This window comes from Podarcis liolepis (assembly GCF_965112155.1).
Source record: "Podarcis liolepis genome assembly, chromosome: 2".
Classification (NCBI taxonomy): Eukaryota; Metazoa; Chordata; class Lepidosauria; order Squamata; family Lacertidae; genus Podarcis; species Podarcis liolepis.
The window spans coordinates 89,484,914-89,502,660 of record NC_139555.1 but is presented as its reverse complement, the minus strand read 5'-3'; the positions used below and the strand labels follow the sequence as shown (position 1 = coordinate 89,502,660).

The window sequence follows — 17,747 nt, the reverse complement described above, 5'->3', positions numbered from 1 at the left end:
AATAGTCATTCTAACCCATCCTAATTGAACAGAGGTGAAAGCATCCATGAATGCCTCAATGAAATGAATGGAAGATATGCACAAGCAGTGCTTGGTAACTTAGGTCTATCTAGCAGTTTCTCCCAATCGTGGTTCAGTAGTAATGGCAACAACTGGAAGCCCAGGAACTTCTCTTGGAAAAGGCACAACACTCAGACAAATTCTACAATGGTTCTGGTATGTCCTTGGTATTGACACAGCTGATGTGCCTACATATGAGTAGTGTAGAAATCAGGTGCACTGAGACACATGTTGTATCCAAGGATGAAGGCGAAGCAGTGGACATCCCCAAAAGACCCAGCAAACATGGCATGGGAAATACATTCTTCACCCTTGTGTAGCCCAAATATTTTGGAATTAAATCTAAAGCTTTTTAAAAACTGTTTGACAAGACACATTTTATAGTCTCATACAAAAAGTTAACAGTACGGCTGCAGTTAGCGCAAATGTAGATCAGAAAGGAAATGAACACTTGTAACTCAAAGCATCTGCTCATAAAGGGCAGAAAAATTCAGCAAGGGATTTCGTCTGGAAGAAGATGGCTTTGAAGCATTCATCCGGGTGAATGCAATGACAAAGCATCCTGTCTGTGGTCTGCTGAAAAATGCCGGCGGTGTTAAGGGTAATCAAACTGGCCCAAGAGCCAAATCGCCTTCCTGACATCACAGGCTGAATACAAAAGAGCGGCAACTTCCCATTCACCTAGAGCACAACTAGTTGCGCTGATTTCCAAAAGGTAAGGAACAGGGATTGACAGTCTCACTTTACAAGGGGTCAGGCCAGACTCTTGCAAAGTGAGAAAAGCCCAAACCTGCAACACCAGTACCAGGAGAAAAGGGGGAAGGAGGTTTGATCCTTGCACCCTCCCTAAGTTCTGCCATTTGCTTTATCTCCATGCTTGCTTGATGCAAGCAGAGAACTCAAATGACCTTCCAGGTCCCCCACCCTCTCTGGCTCTGTGCTGGAAGGCGTGGGGGTAAAGGCACATCAGCTTATCTCTGTGCCTGTTGGTCAGTCGGAGTGGAGTGGAGCTCTGAATGGCTGGGAAGAGCAGAGACAGAGAAGGTTGGAATGCCTCCACTGCCCCTCAGTGGCCCCGAGGTGGAGGACGGCAGAAGTGTGCTGCTTTGTCCATGACACAGTACAAGATACAGCATCAAGTCTTCTCCCCCTGGAGCAAGTGAATGCCCCAATTATCAGAAATGTTTGCTTGCCCATCCAGAATCCGTCAGTCCCTGCTTAGATAACTGGTGATCAGCTGCTAGATGGAGTCCTGTACCACACTGATTTTGTTTGGAAAAGAAGGTCAAATTGCCAAGAATTAATCTACAAGGCAGAGAAGACAGCAACTTTCTATATGGTAGCATTTGCTCAGCATGTCACGGTGCCATTAGAGATTCTGTGAATACTTCAAGAAGACAGTGGTGCTTGCATCACACCTTTTTTGTACTGCCACTGTTGGTCCACAATCGCTTAGTCATCTGAGCTCACCATCTATTCATAGCTAACACCCTGTGGAGACCCTTTTACTATCTATCATCTGTGGATGCATGTGGTAACAGTATAGCTCTACCCAAAGAACAAGAGAACAATGATGAAAATAAGTATATAAAAATGCACAAAAACCATCTGCAGCATTCATAATTCTCCCTCCTTCGGGGGGGGGGGGTTTGACGGGAAAGATTCAGGACTCTATTTGCAGCACAAATTGCTTTCTTCCTGGTCATTCAATAAAAATTGAAAATGTATGAATTAATTCTATTAGAGACAGCCAGCCCCCTGCATAAACCAAACAACCACAATTTTTCTGTTTCTTCTTTTGTGTCCATTAATAAAAGCTTGTTTTAAGAAATCTCAGTGATAGGTTTCTACTACTAGAACACAAGTAAGACCAGAAAAGCTGAAGCGGAAGTGAAAAAGGGAGCACAGGAAGAGAGAACATGACATCTGAGCATAGACCAATATATTTTGGATACTTTGTGCTTATAGATCTGTTTGTACATACACAGACATAAACAAGCACACCTCAAAATAAATTATCTTTGGGGTTTTTTGAGGGGAGCACTAAAATGCTTAATAAATTTTAATCCTTAGTTGAAACCTTAGTTTCAACCTTGAAACCTTAGTTTTACAGTAATACCTCCGCAAACGTCCACCTTGTCTAGCGTCCATTCCAGCGAACATCCATGGCAAACCCGGAAGTACCGGAACGGGTTACTTCCAGGTTGCCGCTTACCCATGCGCAGAAGCCCAAACCCCTCCGCGCATGTGTGCAGACGCAGCACTTTGCCCTGCATCCTTTTCAGCTAGCAGCCGGGGCTCCAGAACAGATCCCAGCTGCAAAACGAGGTACAACTGTATATGTGTAGTATGAGGTGTGAGGCTCATGAAACACAGCACTGAAAGTTCATTGATGCAAGTCTTTGTGAACATGATGTGTTTGGAAGCCAAAGCTCTTGTTGAGTATCATCTTTGCTGGTGTAATTGCCAGAGCTGTGAATCAGGCAAAGCCTTTTCTCCTTCTCCCTCAAGAGACCAGACGTGCTCAAGCAGCCATTCCAGAGTTTAGCAAGCCTCCTGCTATCTGAGCAAATTGTCAGCTAGCTGACAAGCAAAGTGGGATGCTTCTATGAAAATCTGGTCTCCAGGAAAATATCTGCCAGCTTCACGATTGCCATTTCCAGAACTGAGAACCAATGTCTCAGCAGTCTGAAATGTGTTCTCTGAGAAACCTTTTCTCCTTAGCCTCTTCTACCACAGCTCTTTCCTTCTCGTTCATTCTCAGTTAAAACATTCTACGCTCTCCCAACATCAGAAGGTGGGTCTAGTTGGTGTAGCCAGCCAATGTTGACTCAATGTGCTCTTTCCGAGCGTGGTTTATGTTCCCTGGCCAAAATAATTCGCAATCTGCTTTGGTTAAGAATGTAAGACGAGCCTGCTGATTCAGACCAATGGCACATGTAGTCCAGCAACCTGATCTCACAGTGGCTGAGCAGATGCCTGTTGGAAGCCTGCAAGCTGGCCATGAGCGCAACAGCACTCTGCCCATCTGTGATGCTCAGCAACTGAGACTCAGAGGCATAATGCTCCTGACAGTGGAGGTGGAGCCCAGCCATCATGGCTAGCAGCCACTGGTCGCCTTATCCTCATGAATTTGTCCAATTCTTTCAAAACCATCCAAGTTGGTAGCCATCACTGCCTCCTATGGGAGCAAGTTCCATAGTTTAACGATGTGATGTATGAAAAAGTGCTTTCTGTTATCTGCTCTGAACCTTCCGACGTACATTCAGCTTCACTGGATGAGTTCTGTGTCATTCGGTGTCAAATATCAAGAACAAAGTAATGTCAGATGTGCGATGATTTTTCAGTTACTAGAACAGGTGCGGGCAACACAACCACCTGCACTTTGTGAGTCTTTTGGTGAAAAAAATGATATACAATTCTGACCCAATCCTTCCCCACAGACCCAATGTTGGTTCCTTTTTGAACAATGCACTTTCATTCCTCACTATATGTAGTAATTAGTTCTGGGACTATGAATTTCACTCTCAGAAATTTGCTTCCCTGTAAATTGGAGTGTCCATGTACTGTAACTGTGAAAAGTGTGTCGGACAATGACCTGGGAGACTAGGGTTTGAATCCTCACCCACCCATCACTGGGTAACCTTGGGCCAGTCACTGTCTTTCAGTCTAACCTACCTCACAGGTGTTGTTTTTTTAGGATAAAATGGAGAGGAGAGAACCATGTACACCTTGAGCTCCTTGGAGGAAAAGGAGGTCTATAAATGCAATAAATGCAATAAATAATCCTTTCATTGTTAACTATTCCACTGGCCTACATTAGTCTTCCCAACCTTGAGTACCCTGGTGTTGCTGAACTACAGCTGCCATCATCCCCGACTGTTGATCTAAGGTTAAGGAAGTTAGGAGTTGAATACGACAACATCTCCCTCCTGAGGGACTTGCCTTTAGATCCTTGTATTCATTGTGATTGGATATGATCACACCCTTAACCATTCCTTAGGTAAAATTCTAAGAACCCTTGTATCAAAGCAAAGGAAAATGAAGTCATTCATTGAGGATCTGGGCACAGACTGCTATTAGTCAGTTTCGATGTCCCAAAGTCCCATATGGCTGCAGAATGTATGAACCTATATGGGAAGTGAAGCAAATTACTGGTCAGGAACAAAATGCATGGGGACGAGCAACTCATCCATAGAAGGCCAGAGCAAATGTGCAGTATTCTAGCTTCTCACTGCTCTCATTAAAAACTGATCAGTTTCATTTGCAATGCAGTACTTTCATTCACCTGTCATGCTACAGTGAAGAATGAATGACATGCATACATATTTTTTTCCCCAAATGTTCCATTTGCATAATGCTGCTACAACATTTCACATTATACTAGTTAATACTAGTGTTTTGACATTTATAAAGCATCGACTGGGAGCCAAAAGAGGAATTGCTGGACTATCCAGTGTAGAAAAATTAGCCCTGAAATTAAATAAAGAATGAACCAGGTAGGATCAAAATTATTCCCAAAATCAAAGTTTAAAAATAATTAAGAGCAGCCTGTTAAAATATATCCTAAACTCAATTTCATGAGGCAAGCTTTTCTAACTAGTTCAACATCCTGCTGCACTCCCAAAGGACATTTAGTTACTAAATATGATGAGGAACAGACACACAACAGTCCTACATTGGGTCAATCAAGGGTATACCTGAAAGTAAAGTGGTACCTCTGGTTACGAACTTAATTCGTTCCAAAGGTCCGTTCTTAACCTGAAACTGTTCTTAACCTGAGGTACCACTTTAGCTAATGGGGCCTCCCACTGCCGCCGCCGCGCAATTTCCATTCTCATCCTGGGGCAAAGTTCTTAACCTGAGGTACTACTTCCGGGTTAGCGGAGTTTGTAACCTGAAGTGTTTGTAACCCGAAGCATTTGTAACCCAAGTTACCACTGTAACTTGAACTCTAAACCAGAGTCATAGTCAACATTATATTAAGCATAATTTGATACGAATACAAATCTAATGATTCCTTAAGACTTCTTATTGGACAAACTATGAGGTTGCTAGCTAACAGTTAAAATAAAAAAGTATTGGTTCTGTTCAGACAAAATGTGAAACTGTGGCTTGGCACTATGTGAACCCCCACCCCGCTGCAGCTCCCATGCTCTGATTCAATTACATACTCTCTCTTTGGGATAAACCATAATTTTTTCCAGTATATCAAAACCTAGAAACCAGGGTTTCTGTTTCCCATCAAAACCAGGGTTGCATACTAACTTCAAACTACAGATTGTGATCCTATTTGCAGGACAAATTTGCAGGAAAGATGTAACTAACTGAACCAGAGTATGCCTTCATGTTGACACCAATGCGATTATGCCAAATGTGGAAGGAAGAGTGGAGAGTTTTGCTTCCTAGTCATAGCTCCCTGCAATTCCATGATGAACTGCTCGCATTTTCTTTTCTTTTCTTTTCTTTCTTTTCTTGGGCACATTAGTATAGGTAAACAATGATGGGGAAAAGGGAGAAAATGAGTATTTTAATACCAGTTCCATTTTTAATTTGTTCATTTCCTAAGAGGTAATTTCCTTTTTTTAAAAAAATGCAAATGAAATAATCGCTTTACTTACGATAATCTCTGTGAATTTCATCTATTTCTTTCTCCGTCTGTTTTTTTGTAAATGTCATACTCTGCAACAGTAGAACAAACATTACTTTTTAATGAAGGGTGAAGGATATACAGCCACACACCCCAAAATAATCAAGACATAATTATCTAAAAGGGAAGTTTTTATATTCTCCTCACACAACCCTCCCCTCCCCTGACAGCTGTAGTTTAGCACTCTTTCTATACACTCTCGATTGCATTTAACGTTTGCTAGTCTACCTAAAGGGAGATCCTTTTCTCTACAGGGTCAAAATCAAGGTACTAGCACTAGTGCATAAATCTTTAAATGGCTTGGGACCCAAGTACCTAAAAGTGCACCTTCCCCAATACCAACCCTCTCACATCCTATAATTGGCAGGCGAGGCCTTGTTGGTGGTGCCATCACCAGGGAATGCCCAGTTGGTGCTGACTCATGACGGGGTCTTTTCAGTGGTGGTTCCCCAATTGTGGCTGGCCCTTCCTACTGAGGCGCGCCAGTCTCCATCATTATTAACTACATCTCATAGATGTGGAGAGTTGGAAGGGATCCCAAGAATCATCTAGTACAGTCCCCTGCAATACAGGGGGTACACATATGGTACATCCTCAGTTGTGGTTTGAAAAGCTCATTGTGGGATTTTCATCACATGAAGTGACACATGCTCATTTCTTGTCACTAAGCCTCAGTCAAAGTTTATCAACTTACGCCTCTTCTAGGTTTACTGGATTCCAGTTGTGTTCGAGTCTTCTCATTTTTTTCCAGCTCTCCTACAATTTCAGCAACTGTGGAAATAAACGATTGCCGTAAGCAGAAGCCTAACATCACGGGGGCGCCTCTTATATCAAGGCACAAAATGTTTCTGAGAGTATATTCTTTGTAAGAACTGAAACATGCTAGTCTGAAGTGAAAACACATTTTCACCTATAATGAAGCTTTTTCTAAGAGACGGGGAGTACGAGAGAATGGAGGAAGGTGCAGTTCACCTGCTTGTGAAAAGTAAGACCTGAATAGGGGAATAAAGACTGCATCCTTGTTGAAAGGGGTAGGAAACATCAGTAACCACATGCTAGCTGCCAGAAGGATCTCAGAATTAGGACAGATTTCTCATGCCATTCTGAGCAAGCTCTAAGAGGCTTCTCAGGAAATCCTTGACTGCTAATGTATCTGAGTATTAGACAGTATTTTCAAAAGCAGCAATAGTTTCCTGATAAAGGAGATCACAGAGTGAAGGAGAAAGGTAAATGAAAGAGGAAAAAGGCAAGAGGTTCTTCTTTGTGACTGGCTGCGGTAACAGCCCCTGATTCTGCAACAGTAGCCCATCTCCTGCCCAACAAACACTGCTTGTTTTCTGCTCCTTGTGTTTCCTTCCCAGAATCTATCCACCCCAGACCTATAAGCAACAAAGACAAATCAAGGACTGGAAGACCTGAACAGAAGACTGTGCTAAGAGAGTTTTGAATGTCACTACAACAAGGTCGATAGATCTCCAAGTGACTGTTACATTTCTCATTTGTCAACTCCCAACTGCTGCTACTATTATTTATTATTATTATTATTATTATTATTATTATTATTATTATTATTATTGGATTTTGCAGGAATGACCAAAAAAGCAGAGTTACAGAGTTCTTATTTCTCTCTCTCTCTCTTTGGGGAACATCTTTGGTATAAGACAGCTTCTGGAATTCCTAATAGGCTATGAGCATTAATAGTCACTGCTGTCAGTAATAGCAGGCAAACATTTCTTCAGAGCTAACAGAGCTGAAGCCATATAAAAATAAATGTATACATGTGCCTGAACAACATATGTAGGTGGATAATGATTGAGTTTTCATGCATCAATATTTTCTACTATTCAACAGAACAGAACATCTCTAGTTAGAACTGAAATAAAAATTGTTGGCAGGGGGCGGAGGAGTCAGCATGCCCCGGTGAATGTTGTGTAGGGTTAGAGATTAAGAGCCTAGACTTGTAATCAAACTCCCAAGACAACAGCTTTGGGCAAATCACTCTCCATTTTGGTACCCTTTTTTGTGAAAAAGAAATATAATTGACCTATTTTACAGACCTGTGAGATCAAATGAACCAAGCATGGGAAAGAGGGTCCTTGGTAGCATTCATGCCTGTTAGTGCCACCAAGAATTATTTTATTTTATTGTTGTTGTTTTTTATTTCTGGTCTTTGAAATCCAAATGGCTGGCAAAAACAAAATAGCAGGACAATTTACAGCATGCTATAAAATGAGAGTTTTCTGGCATTACAAATGGATTGTATTTTTGCTTGCAATCAACATGTTTGTTGATTTTAAGTCTGTCCTGCGTAGAGATCATTAATTTAGAGCCTATGGATTTTTCTCACGGGAAAACGTGAGAAATACCTTCTTAAAGAAGCTGCTCTATAAATAGATATCTAAGAAATAAGCCCAACATGACTCAAACATTTCCTGATTTGTAGAAAAATCCAGACTAGATTGAGCAGTTTATGGAGTGCCTACAGATGTTATAGGGCCTACAGATGTTGTTGGATTCCAACACTCCCCAGCCTTGGCCAACATGTCTAAAGATCAGAGGTGGTGGGAGCTGTAATGCAACATCTGGAGAGCCACAGTTTTGCCATTCCTGGACTACAGTCAGAAACCCATTGCTTCTAATGTAAATCACAATAGCCTGAGTTGTATGCAACATTAAAATATGTTTTAATGCTACATGGATGAGCTCACACATGCCTGTCTCCAATCTCTTCCTCCAGTGCAGCTGCCAGGAAACTGGAAGTTTTTGCTTCAATTTTCAATTAATCCCAGTTAAGAGGCTTGTTCGAACCATAAGCTGTGGCTAATCTTAACTATGGTTTCAGGCAACTGAGCAAAACCACCATCTGAAATTGGTTTGTTTCCCCAAACCATAATTACCACCCCATGGAAAAACTGTGACCAAAAGGAACCAGGCAATTAAATGTAGGTGACTAAGAGAGAACATGGTAGATGCTTATAAAATTATGTATGATTTGGAAAAACCATATTCCGAGCCATATTACATGCCACGCTTCTCGTCGTTTTACTCGCGTCATTTTAAAAGTGTTGCCGGAAGATGAAACTTTGGGAAATTGTATTTTAAATGACCTAGAACATGTTAACTATACAGTGGTACCTTGGGTTAAGTACTTAATTCGTTCCGGAGGTCTGTTCTTAACCTGAAGCACCACTTTAGCTAATGGGGCCTCTGCTGCCGCCGCACCGCAGAAGCACGATTTCTATTCTCATGCTGAAGCAAAGTTAACCTGAAGCACTATTTCTGGGTTAGCGGAGTCTGTAACCTGAAGCGTATGTAACCTGAAGCATATGTAACCTGAGGTACCACTATATAAGAAAATGAAAAATGGGTTGACATTTTCATTGAGTTACCCTAGTACATCCAGTCTGAAGGCATCATGCCTCTGAATGCCAGTTGCCGGGGAACATGAGTGTGTGGGCAGGCACTGCACTTGTGTCCTGCTTGTGGACTTCCTGTCGGCATCTGATTGGCCACAGTGGGAAACAGAACACTGGAGAAGGGCCCTTGATGTGATCCAGCAGGGTTTCTCTAATGCTAACCAGCATCATTCAATTTTCTGGGGGAAAACCAACTGTATTTCTCTAGTTCTTGCAGCGACAAGAGTCAAATCAAAACACTCAGAACAGACACTTCTGTTGTTGCCTACGACTACTGGAACCAGGGCAAGCACGTTTTAAGAGGTAAGTTGTCATGTTGTCTTCCCCTAGACAGATATTTGTGACCTCAAGTCGTATTTTCGAATTGTAACTCTAGAGGTCATTTTGATCTTTAGCGGAAAAGATTTCCTAGCTTTCTGTTAGAATGGGACAAGTAGAACTGAATCAGAGATTCCTCTCCTAAGTTCTATTCAGAGATATATTTTTTTACTTTTAAAATGTGTTGTGCAACTATGTGAGAATCGACATCATCATCATCATTATTTAGATTTTGTACATTTTACTTAGTGGGTTACAACAATTACGCTCAAGAAAATGGGGGGGGGATGAGAGCTCTCTGTCTCCTCAAAATGTATATATCAGATGTGAAAGGCCAGGGGAAAGAGGTGAGTATGTGTATTATACCTTGAGTTTTATAATACACACAGGTCTCACATGACGCTTGGGTACCAATTTCTTGTGTTTGGATAAGTGAATTTTCGTATAGCGAGTGTTTGGATAGTGTAGCCTGCGTGTATAGAGTTGATTGGCTAGAAGCAAACAATTTACAGCACCCATAGCTAAAATAGCGCAAGACAGAATGAACAAGGACATTCACCAACAATAATTAAGTCTCTAAGGCTGACTTCACTCTATAAACACACAAATAAGCTATTTGAAGTCGCATCCATGTAGCAGCTGCACAGTGTGTGTGGAGACCATAGAAATTAACTACCATCGTACCACTGAGAATATTGCTGCCAGGGTTACAGGGGAATCCCAACGCCATGCAGAAAGCAACCACTGGACACAAATAGCTACCTTGCGCTGAGCTGACCTCATGCCAATGAAAATTCAAATGGCCTTTCAGCAGAGCGGCTGTTTCGTGCGAAAAGAGTCCAAGACCAAATATGTCCAAAGAGAAATCTGGAATAGGCATGCTTGAATGTTTTGTTCTCAAATACATAAAATGGTAGGTAAACAAGCTGTCAGAAAGAGGCATACTTTATGAAAATGTTGGCAGTTTTCAAGGAAAACCATTATCAGCTTCCTACCTGATTTGGGATTTAAAGAATCACACTCTGAGTTATACATGTGCACAAACTCCTGGTGCCTTTTAATAAGCTGTTGTTTCGTTCCCTGAGTGGACAGTCCAAGTTCTTTCAGTCTTCTTCTCAGATCACGATCAGACAGTAAACTGTACACCACTTTAGACAGTAGTTTTCTTTTTTGTCCAGAGCTGAAATAATTTTTAAAAATGGGAGGGAATCAATAAAGCTTTTCCGGTCAGGCATTTCAACAAATGTATGTGTTTTTTCCTACATTATAGTTATTCAAAAAAACAAAAGCGTGGGGGGACTCACACACAAATGCACTGCAATAAAAGATCAAATACGTTAGAGGACTTTCAGGTCAGCACAGATGGGTGGTGGTGGATAACAGCATTCCTGGTACTTTACCTAAGCATCTCCACTTTTCATCCCTCTCAGTCGGGTATAGCATTCCTTTCCCAACCAAGTATTATTATCGTCGTCGTCATCATCATCATCAACATCATTTTTATTAAATACTGTTATAACCTGCTTCAGCTCCGAGGAGCTCAACGTTCTACCCACTTTCTACTGTCAGAACAACCTTGTGATGTAAGCTAAGCTGAGGGGATCATGAGTTTGATTGAAATAAAATGTTAAAAAACTATCACATTACAGAATATGAAATGCCATGAGCCGAATACTTTGGGTCTCTCTTTCTGATATTATACAATTATATAAATTATATTAATTTTTAATATAAATTGTTAATACAATGTGTCAATATGACCAAATTCCTTCGTGTGCCAGTTAATGGAACTTGTTATTAATTATTATTTCAAGAGTTTTACCCAACCTTTCTCTTAGATAATGAAAACCTCTTACAAAATATAAAACCAACAATAGGACCAACAGTTTAGAACATCAGTAATCAAAATTTAACACAGATAGCGGCATCAGTACATTGTTACTAAAATGCCACAACCCCAAAAGGCTTGCTCAAAGAACTATCTTTATTGCCCACCAGAAAATGATTAGAGGTTGATCTAGGCAGCCTGACTTGGGAAGGGCATCCCACAACCTTGGCACGACTACAGCAAAAGCTCTGTCACTCATGCCTATCAGGTGCACCTCTGATGAGGACAGAAAGCAAAGTCTCTGAAATTAGCTTCCATGCTTGAGTTGTATTCATATTAGAATCTTCAGCATACCACAGCAACCATGAGGCCAAACTTCATCATCCCAATGGATACTTTCACCCCGCAACAAACAGTTTGGCAACCTCAAGGGCTCCAACAACAGAGGGCCTTTGTGTCAAAAGGAAATGGTCTTCCAGCTGTTCAGCAATGGGAAACACGATTTTGCTTTGGAAGTGTGTTTTACTGGCAAGTCCTGAACACATCATATCGAAAAATGAAGTTAAATGTATTTGAAAGCAAGCTTTAATTTTAACTGCAGTTTTAATCAGAGCGTTCTAATTATCATAATCTTTGTTTTCTATAATGCAGGTGGCGAGAAGATACACTTTCTCTATGGGAGGCAGTTCTTTAAGATGCTGGTAGGGAATGCAATTTTACAATGGGTAAAACTGCATTATATTACTTCCAACCATCCTAACAGCATAAATTGCAAACAAAATAAAGCTGCTGGAGAGGCTGACAGGTGAAGGCTACAGAACAGCTTCCTTATGAGTCTGGATTGAAGGATCAGCATCAGACTGGAAAAGGTTGGAATCCATAGGGGGTCGTTCAGTCCCTGTGAAACTGCACACCCTGGCTTCCAGGACCATACAGTATTTTCAAGACCACCCGAGCCATTATTGAACCTCTATAACCTCTACCCTAACCCTCCCCCCTCTTTCTTTTTTCTTTTTCCTTTCTCCTCCTGTAATGAGGCTGCATTTTAATATTTTAATGTTTCAATATTTTAATGTTGTATTTTAATCTTGTTTTTAAGTTGTATTCATTCAACTTGTTTTTATTATTGCTTGTTAGCCGCCCTGCGCCCGGCCTTGGCTGGGGAGGGCAGGGTATAAATAAAAATAATAATTATTATTATTATTACAGTGCACCACATGCATTCTGCTCCTTGAGAAGTCTCTTTAAGAACTGTATTGCCTGTGCAATCTAATCCTCACAAGCACGATTCAAATGCAGACATCAACCTAAGCTATGGTTTGCATTAAGCATGGTTTGAACTTCCAAACATGCCAGGTCTGGAGATGCTTGTCTACTCATTCTCCCTCTGCTCAGGGTGCCTTTCTCTGCGGTTCAGTGCGCCCAAGGCTTGGGAAATTGACCAATCAAAACTGTTTGACAAGTTAAGCATGTTTAAATAATGTTCAAGTGTGTGGTTGTTGTTTTTTAGAAAATGCACACTACTTTTTTGAGAATTGGTTTTGGCTTGCAAACCAACTTCAAAATGTAATGTATAGATTCTACCATGCTGCTTAATGGGGGGGGGGGAGTTGCCTCTTTGAACCTTCCACATTTTCAAAACACACGTGGAGTGGGAGTTAGAAGCACACATGCTGGCCCTGCCCCAAAATCACTATTAAATTGGGCAGAAAGTCTGAAGAGGAAACTCATGTATGTTAATAATAATAATATAATAATTTATTATTTATGCCCCGCCCATCTGGCTGAGTTTCCCCAGCCACTCTGGGTGGCTCCCAATCAAATGTTAAAAACAGTACAGCATTAATTATTAAAAACTTCCCTGAACAGGACTGCCTTCAGATGTCTTTTAAAGATAGGATAGCTGCTTATTTCCTTCACACCTGAAGGGAGGGTGTTCCACAGGGTGGGCGCCACTACCGAGAAGGCCCTCTGTCTGGTTCCCTATACCCCACTTCTCGCAATGAGGGAACCACCAGAAGGCCCTCGGCGCTGGATCTCAGTGTCCAGGCTGAACGATGGGGGTGGAGACGCTCCTTCAGGTATACAGGACCGAGGCCGTTTAGGGCTTTAAAGGTCAGCACCAACACTTGATTTGTGCTCGGAAACGTACTGGGAGCCAATGCAGATCTCTCAGGACCGATGTTATGTGGTCCCGGCGGCCACTCCCAATCACCAGTCTAGCTGCCGCATTCTGGATTAATTGCAGTTACCTTCAAAGGTAGCCCCACGTAGAGCGCATTGCAGTATTCCAAGTAGATAACCAGAGCATGCACCACTCTGGCGAGACAGTCCACGGGCAGGTAGGGTCTTAGCCTGCATACCAGGTGAAGCTGGTAGACAGCCGCCCTGGACACAGAATTAACCTGTGCCTCCATGGACAGCTGTGAGTCCAAAATGACTCCCAGCCTGTGCACCTGGTCCTTCAGGGGCACAGTTACCTCATTCAGGACCAGGGAATCCCCCACACCCGCCCGCCCCCTGTCCCCCAAAAACAGTACTTCTGTCTTGTCAGGATTCAACCTCAAAGTTCCCTCTTCAAGCCTTCCACCCCCCTACACATGAAAGTTTGGAGGGTGAAGCTGGCAGGGACAGTCGTGTGTCCCGTCCCCCACTCATTCTTTGAATGCATGAAGGCTAATGAAGGTTAGGTTTTCTTTGTCATGGTATAGCTTAATGTGCAAATAAGCCTATGAGGCAAAGAATCTTTGTTTAAAGAAAGAATGGGAACTGAGCTTTTTCAAGAGTCTGCACTGACAACCAGTTCCACACATCATTTTAAGCACAGAAAACAGAAAAAGGTTAGCATACTTGTATACAGTTACTAGGTTTCCTGTGTGAAACCCAGAATCATAAATAACTGCTCCTCTGAAATGCTGCTTTAAAATATATGTTGGCCATTCTCCATGTGAAGCAAAAAAAACCAAAACCCACCTCAGATAATATTCCTTACAGGCAAGCTAAATGTCCTAACTGCCACTGTAAGGAAGTTGAACACATTGCCAAGGTCATGCTCAATAACTTTTAGTAGCTAAATCTTTTGAGACAAGAATCTTCTCAGAGGCTGTTTTAAACTGCATGACGCCTAGACAAAAATAAACCACATTACAGAAAACAGCCACATTTCTTAGAATTCCAGAGGGAAAGCGTGTTCCAGCCATATATAAATCTTTACATCTGCAAGTAATAACAAAAATCAAGAAACAGTCAAAAAGCTGTCAAAATAAAGATGCTAGCACCTGTTCAGAGTGCAATAGAGAGACCTCTGTGGAAATAAGATGACTTGCAAACATTTGTCATTGTCTTTCCATGGCAAAGTGCTAACACATGGTAAGCTTGTGGTATTTTGCATTCAGTATAACACTAAGAAGTTTTAGTAATGAAAGCACACATTCCGGGGTGGTGCCACCGGCAATGGCGGACTCCCTCTGAAACGGAGGGACAAGCTCCACGCGAAACGGGTCTTTCCCGCTACGGCGAAGCGGGGACCCTTTAGAAATCACAGGCGGATGAAGCCTGTGACCTTGGGACTCAGCGGGCACCCTTAGCGCCCCCCCAACCCGCAAAGGAACCCAATAGCGGGCTCCAAAGCGAAGAGGGGGAAGTGGCGCAGTGCTGAGAGTCTACCGCTATTTCCGTGGAGCGAAGCCACACAGCCGCTGCCGGAGAGCGCTGCCTTCTTCTTGGACAATTTGGATTCTAAAAACAACCACCGTGAGTACCTAAACTCGGGAAAATCAAACCACAATTTAAGGAACTGGGAAAAGAAAGGAATTGGACTCAAAAATGCATTATAATTCGGTACGGAAACGGGAAGGTCTAACAGGAAGTCAACCTTCCGTTTTTTTGTAGTTTGAACAAAGCAAAGACAAAGTAAACTAGAGTTTTGAAAATCATTTTAAAGGAGTGGATTTCATCATCTAAAATAGCTGAACCCCCCCTTCGGCAACAGGAGGAGAAGGGGGTGCTTTCTTTGGACTGTTTTATCCTGCAGAAGTAAGTTTAAAACAAAGTAATTTTCCACCGTCCTGACCCAGGGAGCGGGGTGTCAGGATTGACGTTTGAAGCTCATTGACCAGGACAGAAGCTGTTTGACAGATAGTTAAAAGAAGAAAAAAAGCTGTGATTCCACTGTTTCTTTTTGCAACTTAAAAATAACAACGATTGACAAAGTATCTAAAAGTAAAAGAAACTTTGGGGCTGGATTTGTAACAGAGGTTTTCCCTCTAGGGGGAGATAGTGAAACTGTAACTAGGGAATTTCCAGCCATTACAGTATAACCTGTGGGAATTGATTGGTGACCTTGAAGGACAATGTACTCAGAAATGTTGTTGTGCGCTTTTCTCAAAACAAATGCTCTACTGGAAGAATTTCATGAGGGAATGAATTTGATGACTGACTTGGTTGGGAATCTTAAGCAGACTGTGGGAAATCTTGGACAGGCAGTAGAAAAAAGTATGGAGTTTACTCAGGAATTATACCAAGATTGTGCCTTGTCAGAACAGATGAAAGAAGAGGATTCTGCTGAACCTTGGGAGTCAGAAATGGAGCCACAGACGGAGGTTGCGGCCCTGCAGGAACATGAATCTTTGGAATTGGCAACTGGCTTTCGAAAAAATCAGACTCAGAAAGAAGAAGTTTGGACTGGACTGGAAATGGGGGGTTGGATTGACCCCCCTGAGCAGGGACATATGGACTTTCCGAGTCTGGTAGTGGATTGTGAGAGGCTTGGAGATATGGGGATTCCAAAGTTTGGAGGGACTTTGAAACATGCTTTTAAGTACTACATGGAGCTCAGTTTGGACTGTGGAAAAGGGACCTTTTGGTTGGAAGGAGGCAAAAGCATTATTAAATTGGAGATCACACAAGTGAAAAGAAAATATGAAGAAAAACAGTGGAAGGGAGGTGGAAGAGATTTAAGAGCCTCGGATATAAGATCACCAGGTTAATGTGCCAGTTTAATGGGATAAATGGACTGACAAACCTGGGAAGGGACGTTGGATGAAGATTTTCTTTCTCTTTTTTATTTTTTGTTATTAGGATTATCCTACATAATTGATAAATACTAGATGGATGTATGAAATGAAACTGCTTGGCTCTGGTATAAAAGTTTAAGGGATTAGGAAAGAATATAACGGTTAAGAGAAGTTATTAAAAATAAGATTTAGGTTAAGGTTTTTTATAGGACAATGAGGAGAATAGAGTAAGGTAATGTAATGAAAGATTAGAATAGGGTAAAAACTTGATGGTAAGGATTTGCTGAACTAACAAATAGAACTGGAATACAAAAAGGGGAGGTATGAGGAGGTCTGGGAAAATAAGTGTATGGAAGATATGTTATGAAAATTAATGTGTTTTTAACTGTTTTTATTTTGTATGTTTTTCTCTTTTTTCATTTTTCTTGTTATAATTTGAAAAACTCTAATAAAATATCTTTTTTAAAAAAAGAAAGCACACATTTGAACTAGAGAGAGCACAAGGGAAAGCATTAACTACTGAGCAAATACAGAGATTTCAAAATCCCAGTGCATCATTTGCAAAACAAAATTAATGGCAGATTAGCCATGCTCATATTTCCTACTATTCCACTAAGAATTAAATCAAAGTTTGAAATCAGGGCTGGAGAAATGGCTCAATAAATTTATATCAGAACCGACAGCACAACTACTGCTCAGTGAGTGTGCAATGCAGCCCCTTCGTGTGATGTGGAAAAATAAGCCAGGAAATCTTTAACTATTAGTTTCTTGCTTCATGAAACCAGGACACTACAGTTAATGTCTTTAGAACAAGTTATGATTTTAAGCAATCTTTGAACCATAGCTTCATATCCTGGCTTGTTCCAAACCTGTTAGCCATAGTTTTCCAGTTCAAACAAAACAGGAGACTATAGTTAATGGAAGACTTTGCAATCTGTTTGCTCACTCAAAGAAGCTGTGCACGGGCACCTGTTCCTATCTCGGGTGTTGAACTTATCATCTAAACACAGCCATTGTGTCCCTATAGTTTAGATCACAAATCAACATGAGTCCTATTTAGGCACTTTGTTCCAAACAGGTAAAGGGGACACATGGTGCTACCCCTCCTCATAATGAAATAAATTTGCTGGTCATGTTGTTGTTGTTTAGTCGTTTAGTCGTGTCCGACTCTTCGTGACCCCATGGACCAGAGCACGCCAGGCACTCCTGTTTTCCACTGCCTCCGGCAGTTTCGTCAAACTCATGTTAGTAGCTTTGAGAACATTGTCCAACCATCTCGTCCTCTGTCGTCCCCTTCTCCTTGTGCCCTCAATCTTTCCCAACATCAGGGTCTTTTCCAGGGAGTCTTCTCTTCTCATGAGGTGGCCAAAGTATTGGGGCCTCAGCTTCAGGATCTGTTCCTGGTCATACCTGGAGCCAAACCTTTATCTGCATTAGTTTGAAGCTTAGGCCAAGAGTGA

The 17,747-nt window shown here is 41.7% G+C and overlaps 1 protein-coding gene across 2 annotated transcripts in view; it reads right to left on the bottom strand.

Annotated features, from left to right (window-relative positions):
• Positions 1-17,747, bottom strand: part of RAD18 (RAD18 E3 ubiquitin protein ligase) — a 109,379-nt gene that overhangs the window by 61,494 nt on the left and 30,138 nt on the right. For both annotated transcript variants that reach the window (XM_083492731.1, XM_083492732.1), the window contains exons 7-9: positions 10,440-10,624; positions 6,405-6,481; positions 5,682-5,742 (exon numbers count right to left, since the gene is read on the bottom strand). In XM_083492731.1, the coding sequence (XP_083348857.1) occupies positions 5,682-5,742; positions 6,405-6,481; positions 10,440-10,624 (323 nt within the window). The remainder of the gene's footprint in view (positions 1-5,681; positions 5,743-6,404; positions 6,482-10,439; positions 10,625-17,747) is intronic.